The sequence below is a fragment of the Labrus bergylta genome, chromosome 1 (genome assembly GCF_963930695.1).
Source record: "Labrus bergylta chromosome 1, fLabBer1.1, whole genome shotgun sequence".
NCBI lineage: Eukaryota > Metazoa > Chordata > Actinopteri > Labriformes > Labridae > Labrus > Labrus bergylta.
In genome coordinates, this window is record NC_089195.1 from 11,229,815 (window position 1) to 11,244,911 (window position 15,097).

Here is a 15,097-nt window from a genome sequence, read left to right on the forward strand (position 1 = left end):
GTTTCGTTTCCACAGAGTTAACTAAGGGCTGTGGTGCCCCTTAATGAGCTGTTGTCAATCTAACACTGAGAGTGCATCTTGAAAAAATAATGCAGCCTGACTAGCTTTTGCGAAACTATAAATATTTCAAGGCGATTATAGATGCTGTTGCTCAAATGACCCCACACACAAAATGGGATGATCCATTCAACCCTACATTTCTGGGGTAATTTGTTCATGCACACAAACAAGGAGATTGATTAAAAGTAAAGTACATTAGTTATTTTCAGAGTTGCATAAAGTATTCTTCGTAATAACTTCATAATCATACAATGTTGGGCTATGAGTCATGATTTATTTGGATAAGACAGGCAAACCTATGTAAAATTAGACATTAAACACCCCCATATAGCTGCAATGGAAGGATCCGTGTTTCATAAACACGTTTGACTGAGAGATTGGCTGTCGACTAAGGCTCTTTTGAAGGAATCATTGAAGAGTCGACTATATGGGGTCATCCCTATTTAAGAATAACCATCATGTAGTAAAATTAGACTCTACAAATGCTGAAATGACTATATTTTTACTCTCAATTTAAAAACTATGTATATCAAACATTTTTCGGTTTTGCTGTGGAAGGGTTTGGAAGAGAGGAGAGGGGAAAGGTAAACGCAAAAGACAGTAGGGGTTACACTGATAACTCAATACAACTTCGTTTGATGCAAGTTCAGCCAACTGCAGGCTACTGCATGGCTACGCTAACAGTCCTGTAAATAGAAGAGGTTTAAAAAATAAGTAACAAGCAAATTGTAATTTGGTTTGGGTTTACAGTGTAGTTTTCCACAAGTCTTCAACGTAAATCTCAAAGAGTAGATTTATATACCTCAACAGAGCATCAGCATGTCCCAATTACATGAATAAACTGGCAAATTAATAACAAAAATAGTGAGATCTGTTTGTGTCAAATAAATTTGTCAAACATCCAAATTCTTATGACCAACTAGGTGCCCAATCATTATCAACTTTAATTTTAACTTCATACACATGTGCAAAAAAGCAAAGGAATATATTTGTATACTTGTGAAAAAAACATTGCAAACATTTATATTGTAAATGGTCCTAGTAGAGCCTCAATAAACATTATTTAATGTGGTACTAAATGTTAGATGTTGTAACAGGTTTTGTATGTATTAAATGAACAGTTGTTATTTGCCATTTATAGGACCTGTAACATCATTTTACATGTACACATAACAAACAATTGGACGATAAAAATCTAAATTCATTATTTATCCAAGCAACATTTGCATCAAAAATTGTATCTAAAGTAATTGTAATCTGTAATCCCAACATTCACATAAATCCATGGCGTGATTTTTGACTGTGAATGTCTTAAGCAAGGTAAATATTTGATGCATATATAACTCATTTACATCCAAGTGGTTATTTTTTAAATACAGCTGCATAGGACTTTTGGTCAAAATACCACACACAGGACAAAATTATTACTTTTAGCCTGGTCTGACCAAAGTTGATTCATATCATTCCAGGAAGCTCTAAAGCCTAATTCAGTTACAGTAATTTCAGTGCCATAGCTCTTGTTGCCTAGAAATCTATGAAAGCTCAAGCGGAACTGTAGGTGGACTTTCCCATCACCATTCTCCTCATGGTATGCTGGTGTCTTTATGTGCTGTAAAGCATCTAGACATTTCGCAGCAACCAGTGTGGGGGTGAAATTCCTGACTGGGAGAAGTAGCTCCACCACCATGGTTTCTCCTGCCGCTCTATCCCCCCCTCCACATCTTGTTCGCCGTAGCGTTCAAACTGGTTATATGGGTCAAATCGATCCCATGTGTCTAATGTCGGGAAGAAGTGGTGGCCAAAATCAGGATCCACAGGTACCTAGTGTATAGAAAAGGAAAAGAATGAGGATTGAGTGCATGGATAAAAATACAATAAAAATATAAAAATACAAAGACCTAAGAAGGCATAATAGTTGAACTTTGAATATCTCCATCTATAATTTAATTTAATCATTTGAACTTGTGTTTCTATTAATCCTATCAGTAAAGGCTCTAACCCTATGAATGAATGAATGAATGAATGAATGAAACCTTTATTGCCCCTAGGGGAATTTGCCTTGCACAGAGAGCTAAAAAACACAATACAAACAAAAATTTACAGGACAGCACATAAGAACACATAAAACACACTAAAGCATCACATGATTCAATGAGGGATTTCAGCAAGTTAAATAAAGTGCAGAGTGCCAAGTTCGTCCTGTATAATCAGTTCTTATTAAGCAGCTGAATTCTGCGCGGTACAAAGGATGTAATGCCTCTTTTAGTCCTCATCCTGGGCATTCTGTACCTGCGCCCTAAATTCAAGAGTTCATACTCTGACCAAAGGGGGTGCAGAGGTATATATATATATATATATAACTATATAGTTAAGACAGCTGCTGTTTATTCGTAATGAAGATCCGATGAAGTTAATTTTTTTTAGATTTCAAACAGGCAAGACACCATTGCTTTTGTGAAGATTATAACTATCACCTGATTGGTTATCAGACTTCATATAAATTTAGGGAATATTATTATATTTCTTTCTGTTCCAAAATGATCGTAATATTGAAGGCATAAAACTGCAAAGCAATTACAAAATGCTTCAAACAAATCAAGTGTTATAAAATGTAATATTTTATTCTGGCGAATGAATGTCATTATTCATCCGCTAGCTCTTGGGGTGTTTTCCAGAAACTGATGTTGGCTTCACAGATAATTTCAGACATTCTTATGAAGATATTGTCTGATTAGGATGATCATCATACATCACAGGTACATGATAATAACAGGTTGTATTGTAGATGCCATGATTATCCTGCGTAATTCTAAGAGCCCATACAAACCACAGTTTACAGAATGGCTCAAACTTGTGGCAGAAACTTCTGAAAATACAGTATGATTGCCAGACTAAAAAATGTCCAAAACAAAAGTAGCTAGATATGGACAGCATTTATGGATTATATTAGGAATTTTAAATCTTAGAGAGAGTAAAGGATGATGTCAGGGGAGATCTGTAAATGAATGTGTGTGCAAATGCATCTTACACTGTATGAAATATAAAATTGGGAGATAGAGTTACCTGTTTGTAGGTAGGCCTATACATATGCACGTGTATAGGTACTACATATGTTTTTTCATGAGGGGCTGCCTGCTAGGGGTTTTATGTAAAAAAAATAATAAAAAAAATAAAAACATTTGTTGTTGTGGTTGTTGTTTTCTCTGTATGTGTTTAGGAGAGGTGTCGCCTTGGTTTGTTTTTTTTCCTTTCTTTTTAATGTACTGATTCCGGACATCTAAAAACGTCAATATTATTTGTTTTGTTTGTATGTTTGTTGTAAATGATGCAAAAATTAATAAAAACTTGAATTGCAAAAAAAAAACCAAATAAGTCCCTTTTTTGTAAAAGTTTTTGATTGTGTGGAATTCTGTAGGAAAAAATAATATTGCTGATGCTGCAAGGAAGTTTCTGGATATGTTGGGAATTTTAAAATGTTGCTTGAATGGATATTTGTGTAAATGTTTGTCACAGGGACATAAAACAGTGGCTTACTGAGGCCCATCTCTCCTCCTTCTCTGGCACATTTCTTAAATTAACAGATTTTTTTAGGATGGTCCTTGATAAACATATGTAATTAACTCAAACCAAATCAGGGAAATGAAACTAGATTCAAAAGAGGCTTTACAGTACCTTTCAGAAAATGTGCTGGACAGCATAATAAAAACAACCAACCTTCTCCAAGACAAAGTCAACACGTCCAGCCCTGTTCATGTTTTGAGGCAGATGAACCCTCTTGCTGACCCTGGAATAACCTTTAGCTGTGGCCGTCAGGATGTGAGTACCAGGGTTCAGCAGCCGCCAGTAGTCTCCATCTTCGGCTAGGGGGAAGAGAGAAAAGGAGTGATGGGAAAAAGGACGCGTGTGTGCGTGAGTATCAATATATCTGTATTTACCTGTGGTTACATCTTTCCTAATCCCCCTGACAGAGATAGTGGCACCTTTTATTCCATTTCCTCCAGTGTCCTTAACTACACCTTTTATCCCCCGATGGACCTGTTAAGGGACAACAATAAATAGCTGTATAATTTCCATGGACTGTATGTTTATTTATTTTGCTCTTAGTCAAATGGACTTGAATTGAGCTTGTGTTGCACTTTTCTAGTCTTTTGACTATTAAAAGCTCTTTTTAAATTACAGGTCATATTTACCCATTCACATCACATTCAAATACTTACGGCTCAGGCTGCTATGTGAAGTGTCCATTAGTAACTAATCCCATTCATACACATACCGCTGACACAGCAGCAATTTTGGGTTCATGTGACTGCAGGAGCTGGAAAACTAACTTCGACCTTCCGGTTAAGAGATACCACTGAGCTACAGCCTGCCAGGCAAAAATGCTTTCATCTGTCTTGTGCCAATGTCTATAGGTACATACTTATGATTAGCATTATTTTTATCTCTCTTTTTATGCTTGCAAGACATATTACAACAAGCACTTTATAAAGTGTCTGACTAAAGCGGGATTACTAAAACGTACAGACTCCAGAAAACTGAGCAGAGCTTCCTTATTTCTTTTCCATTCTGGGTAAAGCTCTGCCTCTGAGGGGAATTTTTCACAGCCGAGCTCCACGGTGACCTCTAGACAATTTGTGTGCAAGTAGTTGAAGTCTGACATACCTGCAAGAAAGACAAATTAATAAATACATACTCACAAGCGATATCAAAAGCAAATATTTAATGGTCCTCGCTAGCTTGAAAATGATTATATCTTACCACCAGCAAAACTATACCACAATGCCCCATTGATGATGCCCCTATTTCGGTAAAAAGAGGCTCCACACCTCTCAGTGTCATTGTTTGACATGGTAGCATGGGCATCTGCGTAGGTACGAGCCAGCTGCTTAAAGACCTAGTGTGGGAAGATTATTATACTTAATGTTTCGAGATAGAATATACCTGCACAGTTGAACCTGTCATGTTCAGCAACCATTAATATTTCTGTCTATAAACTCAGCCATCCATTTCCCCTCCCTACCTGCTCATCTGGAGTGGGGGAGAACATTCTCTCCTCATGTAGGTGTCTTGAGAAGTCAAAGGGATAAGAGACAACCAGCTCCCCACCATGAAGGCTGGCAGACTGAACGAAAGGCAGTGACCGAATCCATTTCATAACTGCATGGGTCTCCGGTGCCACCTACAGTCCAAAGGCAGTATTGGAAATTTTTTGGATCCAGGTTGACGTTTGTTTTTGTTCCAATCTTTCACGAGTTGAAACCAAAGATCCAAGATTTATTCACAAATCTGTTTAAATCTGTGTTAGTCAGCACTTCTCCTTTGCCAGGATAATCCATCCACCTGATAGGTGAAGATTAGACAGGATGATTATTGCACAGGTGTGCCTCAGGCTGGTCAAAATACAAGGCCACTCTAAAATGTGCAGTTTTATCTTCGCAGGGAGGCAAAAAAAAAACCTTTAAGTATCAGTTGTGACCACTATTTGCCTCACGCAGTGCAACACATCTCCTTAGCATGGAGTTGATCAGGTTGTGGGGTTGTGGCCTGCGAAATGTTGGTCCACTCTTCTTCAACGGCTCTGCGAAGTTCCTGGATATTGGCAGGAACTGAAACCCGCTGTCGTATACGCTGATCCAGAGCATCCCAAACATGCCCAACTTGCAACATGTCTAGTGAGTTTGAAGGCAACGCAAAGAACAGGGATGTTTTCAGCTTCCAGAAATTGTGTATTGTGGCATCATCATGCTGCAGCATGAGGTGATAGTGCTGGATGAATAGCACAACAATAGGCCTCGTCACAGTGTCTCTCTACACATTCAAAATGTCATCGATATAATGCACCTGTGTTTTTGCCCATAGCATATACCTGCCCATACCATAACCCCATCATCACCATGGGCCACTCTTTTCTCAACGTTGACATAAGCAAAACAATTCATTGAAGATGAGCAATTTCCCACTCAAGTTGGTTACGACGATATACTGTAGTCAGGCAAGTTCCCGGTTAGGACATCAAGCATCCAGATGAACTTCCCTGAGAGGGTTTCTCACAGTGGTTGCAGAGATTTTTTGATTATGCAAACGTGGCTTTTCTCAGAAGATCATGCAGGTGAAGATGTGGAGGCCTTGGGCTGGTGTGGTTATGGTCTGTGGTTGTGAGGCCAGTTGAGTGAACTGCCATATTCTCTGAAACGACTTTGGAGACGGCTTATGGTAGAGAAATGAACATACAAGTCACGTGAAAAAGCTCTGGTGGACATTCCTGCAGTCAGCATGACATTCACACTCCCCCAAACTTGTGGAATCTCTGACATTGTGCTGTGTGATTCAACTGCACATTTTTGAGGGGCCTTTCATTGTGACCAGCCTAAGGCTAAGGTGCAATAATCATGCTGTCGAATCAGCATCTTGATATACCACACCTGCCATGTGGATGGATAATCTTGGCAAAAGAGAGGTGCTCACTCACACTCAAATGTTGTTATTAAACAAATTTAATAACAAAATTTGTGACAGATAGGCCTTTTGTGTACATAGAAAAAGTCTTAGACCTTTGATTTCAACTCGTGAAAAAATAGAGCAAGAATACAAGTGTTGCGTTCATATGTTCAGTGTATGTGGATGATTTACCACAAATAAAATTAATGCAAATTATCCTCTCACCTTGCCAAACCAGTATGCATCAGGAATTGGGATATGGTCAGTGCGGTAATGCCTGCTGCGGCGGTTCCGGTACAAAATGGAGGTGAGGTCTGGAAAATTGCGGTTGAGGTCAATATTCTGGGCATTGGTCCTTCCATTTGTCCAACTATTCAACAAGTGACCCTGAAAAAAGTGGATCCAAACAACTATGAGTATTAAAAAATGGCCAGAATGTTGGACAACAGTAGATGTATAACATTATTGAAAATGAAGACAATAGAGGTAAAATTCATTACGCACAGAAAGTTTTCAGCAAAATTATATGAATATTATTTTAAAAATTGTATGAAGGAACATATACTAGCTTTAATTATCTTGTTAACATGTAGACATGGCCATGTATCCACATAGAAAAGTAGAATGACAAGGTAAAAAACAAATTAATAGAAGAGGTGAGTAGAAAATTAATTTGTTGTATCCATACCGTCAACCTAACAGGGCTTTTTCAACAACAATTGCATAACATTACAATTTTGACAAATACTTTACGTACGGTATGTATCGTCAAACAGCAGAAGTTTAATGGACAAAATATTAGAATTTATATATTTTTGATAATCTCTACACTCAGTCTGTCAGACTAACTCATGCATATTAAATCATTTCAATGTGTGTTTATATTATATGCCTACCCATGAAGGCATAAGGCTAAATTGTGATATTACATTTTTTATATTATAAACATGCGCACATGCAAGCAGAGCTTGTTAGAGGAACAATGATGATGTTATGCATTCTCATCATTCACCTCAAGGCTGTGTCGGTATTGTTATACTGTGCATAAAGAAAAGCCAGTGTCCCACATTCTCAGGCTTGTCAGACATATATAAATTGGTCCTTTGGTCCTAAATAAAATAGTAGGATCAGACTTGTGTCATTCCTACAATAAAAAAAAAATGAAAAGGGTTTTTAAGTTGATCTCTCTGGTTCAGGGGAGAAACTTTATCAACATATAGAATTTAAGGATTTAATATTTCTTGTGTGTCTCAACGTAGCATCAACCAGGATTAGATAAAACAGTACTTAAATGTACTGATAGCTTCCCACACTCACTTATCTATTGCTACTTGTTTGAAGTATTTTTCTATTACCATAACTAGTAAACTACAACATTTTTTTTTACATTTTTGTTTGTTTGTTTGTCAGCTTTCAAGTTAAAAAGAGACAACTAAGTTTTCCCCGAGCACAGTACATCAATCCACTTCCTAAGCATCACAGACAGAATGGACAGTGGATTGAAAATGGATAATGGAGGTTTGTCTATTTTTCCATGTTAACAGTATTTACTTCCTGGTTGCTGATCTCCGGGTCATTGTTATCTTCTACCTCTGAGGCAGCCAGCTCATAGCCATCTGGATTCATGGAGGCCAGAATGTGTATGCGGGTAGTGTTGATAAGGGTCTGAATTCGATGGTTCCCCAGAATGTATTCTGAACACAGATACTGGGCCAGGTAGATGAGCAGTTGGCGTCCCAGCACTTCATTGCCGTGCATATTTCCCACCAACTTGATCTCTGGCTCCACTATTTCAGAATGAAGCAAACATATTAACCAACAAAACTTTTTAAATGTGTAATGGTGCATTTGCTAGTACATTTTTTTTTTTACATCTAGCAGCTTGTAGCAACATTAGTATTCACTTGGCCTGAGCTCCAACAATATGGCTAGGTGGCGCCCTCTACAAAAAAAAAAAAAAAAAGCATGTTCAACCTAGAATTGACAATGGGGGGGTGGGGGGATGGACCCTGGAAACTAAGGATAACTACAGAAGGAAACTGGAGCTAAGACTTCAGCAGAATAACATGAGGACTATGGTAGGAAAATTAACATAAAATTCACGGGAAAAAGCTCTGGTGGACATTCCTGCAGTCAGCATAACAATTGTGGGGGGGGGGGGGGGGGGACGACGACAAAGGAGAACTACAGAAGGAGTACTCACACGGTGTACTTGTGAATGGTTGAAATGACAATGAAGAAAACTTGCGTTTACTTGACTTGAAGACCATTACGGGTTTGGGGCCATGAATCTATACTTTAATAGATTGCAGCCACCACAATAGTGCTTAAGCATGTTATGGGACAACTTTGCTCCCATGCTGTGAAAGACGCCCTGCCTTATTCCTGTGCCATTGGCTCCATGGACTACAGACTGGTGGCACTGACATCCCCAATCATGAAGACCCTGAAGGGGGAAGCTGATTCTGAGGGATGTTGAATTGTTCATAATAAATTTCAAAAACATTTACTTATGCAATATGTCAATATATTCGACTTTGCTCTTATCTGTAAGACCACCCTTGATTCTGTTGCCCCGCTCATAGTCAAAAATTATTTGAAAACACAGCAGCCCTGGCTAAATGATACAACACAAGAATTACAAAGGGACTGCAGAAGAAAATAAAGAAAATGGAAAAAAACTGGTTAACACATTTTTCATGAGATTTGGAAAGATGCCATGAATAATTATCAAAAAGCAATTATAGAAGCGAGAACTTATTCTAACATAATTTATAAAGCCATTCTAACCCAAGAGCTTTATATAACATTTTAGACTCCGTCACCAAGCCCTCCCCTTGTCATTTTATTGATGCCTGAGAGATGGGAGTCATTTTTAAAACATTTTATGAATAAAATGAATGAGATTACCCCCCAACCATGTTTTTACAATCCCAAAGACTTAATGATACTTATTTTCACAGTTTTTAACCCTATCTCAATTCCGATTTTATCTTATATTTTATCTCATATGAATCCAACTACGTGCAGCCTTGACGCCATGCCATATACATTTCTGAAAGAGGTCATAGATGCGGTTGGGCCCAGCATTTTATCGAATATTAACAGCTCACTTTTAACTGGTCATCTGCTTTTAAACATGCTGTGGTCCAACCTCTTTTAAAGAAACCAAATCTTAACCCCACTGCTCTTAGTAATTTTAGGCCAATTTCTAAACTCCCATTTATCCAAAGTTTTAGAGAAAGTTGTTTTAACACAGATTTTAGCTTTTATGAATGGAAATGACACCTTTGAAAAGTTTCAGTCTGGTTTTAGAGCACTCCATAGTACAGAAACATCCCTCCTCAGAGTCACAAATTACCTTCTTTAGCGACTGACAGAGGAGAGAGCGCAATTTTAATTATTTTAGATATAAGTGCAGCATTCGACAAAGTAGATCATACCATTTGAATTGACTGTCTCAAGTCCTGGGTTGGTGTCAAGGATACTGCACTTAGTTGGTTTTGTTCCTATCTTTTAGACAGATCCTTTGCAGTCACCATAGGTAACCACTCCTCATCCACCTCTCAAATTACCTGTGGTGTACCACAAGGTTTGCCATGTGGTACACCACCATAACCTTTCTTTTCATTGCTATGCAGACGACACACAGATATGCCTTCCTCTGAGACCTGGTGATCAAAGAAGCCCAGCTGTTGTTTTTAACTGTCTGAAAGATAAAAGGCCAAAGTTTTCTACATTTAAATGACTCAAAATCCGAAATAATTCTATTCAACTACCCAACATCACACCCACAGCAAGAAATCTAGGAGTTATTTTTTATTCAGACCTCACCTTTAATTATTAACAAAAAAAGTTGTCCAGTCGTGTTTCATTCATCTCGGGTCAATTTCCAAAATCAAAACCATTCTGCCCCCTGCTGACCTGGAAAAAATCCTTCACTCACTGATCTTCTCTTGATTGGACTACTGCAATTCACTCCTTTCAGGTATCACCCAAAAATCACTCTCCCGCCTCCAACTGGTCCAGAACGCAGCAGCTAGGCTTTTCCTGGTTCTAACAGATAGACTTTTATGTGATTTTCCCTTTTTTTTTAGACTTTCTTTTACATCAATCTACCCCTTCCTTTATTCATTTTATTGTTCTTACCATTTTTATTTATTCTCAAGTCTTCTTTTAATGTTTAAGCCTTCAAATGTATCCTTTCCATTATTCATTGTATTGCTCTTATCCTTTTCATCCATTCTTAACCATCTTAACAAGTTTGATTCTTCTGCCCTTAGCTGCTTTTATATATTTACCAACTTTCCTTTATTTCACCCCTTATTGTCTTAATTTTAATTTCTGTGATGTGATGTTGTCTTCTTTACTTTGATATTATTGCCATTACTGTAGCTTGTTGACCTTTTTTTGTTTGTTTTTTGTTTAATTTTTGTTTAATGTTATTGCTTTAGAGTCTTAACTGTATTTGGACAGGCCTGTTGTTTATTGTCTTATTTTCTTATTAAATGTTTGCATACATATATATATATATATATATATATATATATATATATATATATAAATACATTCCTTACTGCTGATGATTATTGTTTTATTGTCCTGAGTTCCTGCCATTGCTTTGTCTGTCAAAGCACTTTTTTAAAGGTGCTATATAAATAAAGTTATTGTTATTATCTTAGTTTGTAAAATATGCTTCTCTGCTGACTTACATATCCATGTTTGCAGTTAGTCATATGCTGCACAAACCATCCTTTTTTGTGAAAACTCTGATCTTGGAAACCCTTGGTTTTACTTAGCAAGTTTTAGACCACTGTCATGTCTTTTAGTCAGTCTTAAGAATGATGAAAACAGATATAAATAAGTATATAATGTATTTAAAGGTCTTTCAGAGATTTTTTTTTTAATTTACTTGGCCCACAACTTAACTGTTTTGGTTCACTTTCCCTATTGTAATACACATTTTCGTAAAAAAAAATTGTAAAAATGTGAAATGTACACAACACCAGCCCACTTAATTAAGCAACAAAGTAATGACGATATTTGGGGAATTAGCAGAATAAATATACACCATTCAAAGAAAATGAAATTGAATTATACTTGTTAGGTCTAAATTAAATAGACTCCACATAAATGCTAATGTTGCTCAGTGTCTGCTGGATGTTTAAGGGACTGCTAAAAACTACTGACATAATAAGGTGACAATATATGAATAACACCTTGATTCCATTGCCCGTAAGTGGCCAACAGCTGTGAATTAAGAGTAATAAAACCAATAATGTAATCAGAAACTACATATACTATAGCACAAAAATTATCTCATAGGCGCAATTCATGAGCACTGCTCACTGTTACTTACATAGCTCATGGTGTCCTGGGTTGTTAGAGAATTCAATAGCCAATAGATCCCTGCCTTCTGTGCTGCGTCCAATACTGTAGACATTAGACACATGGGAGCACTTGGCAGCTGTTCTCTTCAATAAACTGTACATCTGGGTGTTGGAAGTGTAGGTGAACTGGATTATTGTGGTGGGTTCTTCAGGAGAGAATGCTAGCTCCTGTCTGGCTAGAAAAGTGATAACAAGAGTAACAGAGAGGAAAAAAACATTTTTTAAGGAGCACTACTAGGCATGCATTGGCGTGCATGGTGCAACATGACAGTGTAACCTTTACCTTTCAGCCTAACTAGTGGATCAAAGCAGCCCTCCTGGTCACTGGCAAAGAAGCGATCACAGTCTAGGAAGTAGGGCCAAGCCATTTCAATGGCTTCAAAGGCATGGAAACAGTCCTTCCTCAATGCTTCACAAGTACTGCGGCAGGGTTTAATCATCTTGTTATCCTTGCAAGGTGAGGCGAGTACAGAGCAGCCTACAAGACGAATCTCTGGGGAGCACTCCCCCTGGAGTAGGCCATGGATGACACTTAGGAGAAGGTACTCTGCCCCTGACTCTGCCTCAGAATGACTCCTGTGGCCAAGGATGTTCGGGAACATGGTTCTGGGGTAGCAGCAATTTTACATATGTTGTTAAAAAATTATAGTAAAAATGAGCCATGAAAATGAGACAGAAATGTTAAAATGTATAAACAACAGCTTAAAATATCAGTATGTTGGATGGTTTTAGATGGCACTGATGGCTTGCCCACAAACCAAACTCTACAACCCACCTAGAATATTCCATATCATTACAGTAGCCCAGATTCAGCGCTGTACAGGTAGCTGTAGGAGACAAAAGACACAGTATAGAAGTTCATTTTAAATTGAAAGAATATGTAAGTAATGATTTGGGTTGGTTTAAGTTTGAGATTGAATTTATTTTGTGTGTTTGTTTTATTTTTTTAAACCCATAATAGCTAGGCTACATCTCTGACTGGATTTTAAGCAAAAGCTATAACCTTCAATTGTGTAGGCCTATGATGACAGCAGGCCTGTGTGCTATTAAAAAAAACAAGCCTGGCTTAGGAAGCACCTGGGGTTTCGAAATTGAGTACTATATTATGGGATTTTTTAAGGTCCAAAAATCGTCCCCTACAAAATGAGGATAAGACTTGCAAAGCAGAGAAGTAGGCATCAAACAGCAAATGGTATTTGAAATAATGGGTTCAAGTCAAGGCTTGAAAAAAACATCTCCTTACAAAGTGAACAGGCCAAAACATGGATACATACTGTACATATTTTGAAAAAGTTGAAATTACTTAGCCACCCACGTTTTTCTTCAAACACATCGTTTCTGCATCTTCCTGTGAGATAAAACAAGTCAAACAAACAAACATGAGGACGCATGAAAATATTGAGTATCAAATTAAAACGCTAGGAGGAGACACCTTCATACCACGAAACGAGCCAAAGGAGGGCCTTCACTTACATGTTTATGCCAAGGAAAAAAAAACGTTCCACAAATACAGCTGATACTGGTGTTAATATGAGACCAGGATAAAAAAAAATGTAATAGTTTAATAACGACACTTAATTTTTTTAAAAAGCTGCTAGAAAATAGAGAATATACAAATTAATCACACTTAAAGTGTAATATTTAGCCTGAATAAGAGCGAATAGCCTACTGTATATATTTATTGTTTAAACCACGGTGCTGAAAAAAGCTTTCTTTTTTGTCCTGAATCTTCCTCAGTAGGCCTATTGCTCAATATACGATAAGACCTTGACTTTTCTATCCAACTTGTGGGACGTCCCCCCCCCATCGTGCACGGTAGCTGAAGTTTCGTGCTTATAATAATCATTTTTCTCTAAACCATTGTTTAAATTGTTCTTACCTAATAACACGTCTCCCGGCTGACAAGTCTGCTGCGGGGCGCACCAACAACTATGCGTTAGTAAATGAAACAACACATAAATCCCGTAACCCAAATGCATGTTTGAGAGCAGAAGCCAAAAGGGCACGAAGGTAGCGTGTGATGTGGCAGTCGGCTGCTAAAGCTGCAACTTTTCTGTTCTCTGGGCAGAATGACAACTACGGAAAGTAGTCCACTGAAAACCTCTTCCTTTCTCCTCACGGATCATCCCTGAACTGGAGAAGAGTTAGGTTCAACTGCAGTCGAAAGAGCGCCGATCATATTTCACTGTGTGTGTGTGTGTGTGTGTGTGTGTGTGTGTGTGTGTGTGTGTGTGTGTGTATGTATGTGTGTGTGTGCGTGTGCGCGTGCGCGCGTGTGCGTGTGCATGTGTGTGTGTGTGTCATAAAAGAGGAAGAAACGTGGCTTGCGGGGGTTGAAGTTAGGGAAGATGCCTTATGAGTTTTACATAAAATGGCTGCCTGTTCAAATCCCATGGGAAACATTCCATTTCAATTATTAGGCTATTTGATCAATTCATTAGACTAGATGTTTAAGTGGTTAACAGTGCTTTCACGGCAAACACCTGGGATAAGATAAGATTAAAGGGGATAAATACTGGAATATGTTAGCCTACTTATTAAAGTACCCTTCAGAATAAACAGGTTTCTGTTTCAACGTAAAGTCCATGTAAAGCAAAATCAGAAATGTATCTCACATTATTGGCTAGTTTATAAATTATTGGGGAAAAGGTTATGGTAAACATGTGGAAAGGATGAGAACTATGTTTGACAGAATTATAGATTTAGACCATTACAGTTTGTTTTGATATCTTTAAGGTAATGATATCTTTAACAAAGCGAAGCCGTATCATACCGAAGAGGATTAGGGCCACTGAAAAAAAAATTGTTTGGTTCTGACTTTTTATTTATTTATTCTGACTTAATCTCTGATTTCTGAGAAAAAAGTCAGAATTCTGACTTTTTGCTCTGAATTCTGACTTTATTTTTCAGAGCCAGAATTCTGAGAATTTTTTTTACAGTGTTTTACAGTGTTAGTTTTACAGTGACCCTCTTCCGTTGTATCTTATGTCAGAGACAATAAATCAATAGATGCACTGTGGCACGCTAGCACTATATATATTCCAAATATGGATACATTGGTTATATTCCGTTATTTTACAAAATGTCAATTTTTATATTATGTGCTTCATTGATGCAGCATGCAGCCCCTGCAGCCCCTGCATCTCCAGTCATATTTAATTATTTTCTTGTTTTATTTAACCTTTATTTAACCAGGAAAAGTCTCATTG

General features: G+C 37.6%; 1 protein-coding gene across 2 annotated transcripts; it reads right to left on the reverse strand.

Moving 5' to 3' along the window:
- Positions 1 to 314: 314 nt before the first annotated feature.
- Positions 315 to 14,084, reverse strand: LOC109989538 (carboxypeptidase Z). Of its 2 annotated transcripts, none has more exons than XM_029278785.2 (13): positions 13,768 to 14,084; positions 13,204 to 13,236; positions 12,664 to 12,715; positions 12,172 to 12,494; positions 11,858 to 12,064; positions 8,089 to 8,285; positions 6,724 to 6,885; positions 5,081 to 5,239; positions 4,819 to 4,954; positions 4,583 to 4,722; positions 3,996 to 4,095; positions 3,775 to 3,920; positions 315 to 1,881 (listed from the first exon to the last, which is right to left on the reverse strand). In XM_029278785.2, exons 1-13 carry the CDS (start codon positions 13,865 to 13,867, stop codon positions 1,681 to 1,683), a joined length of 1,956 nt encoding a protein of 651 aa, XP_029134618.1. In that variant the 5' UTR covers positions 13,868 to 14,084; the 3' UTR covers positions 315 to 1,680. The 2 variants fall into 2 exon arrangements, with proteins under 2 accessions (XP_029134618.1, XP_020496975.1); XM_020641319.3 differs by having other exon boundaries at positions 8,050 to 8,285; positions 13,768 to 14,083.
- Positions 14,085 to 15,097: the final 1,013 nt, after the last annotated feature.

Excerpts from the sequence above, each read along its gene's own strand:
- LOC109989538 (XM_020641319.3), bottom strand. The coding sequence starts at position 13,867 with ATGCATTTGGGTTACGGGATTTATGTGTTGTTTCATTTACTAACGCAT. Across the intron at positions 12,716-13,203 it reads CGATGTGTTTGAAGAAAAAC|CTACCTGTACAGCGCTGAAT; the intron begins GTGGGTGGCTAA and ends TGTCTCCTACAG. Across the intron at positions 12,495-12,663 it reads AATGATATGGAATATTCTAG|AACCATGTTCCCGAACATCC; the intron begins GTGGGTTGTAGA and ends CTGCTACCCCAG.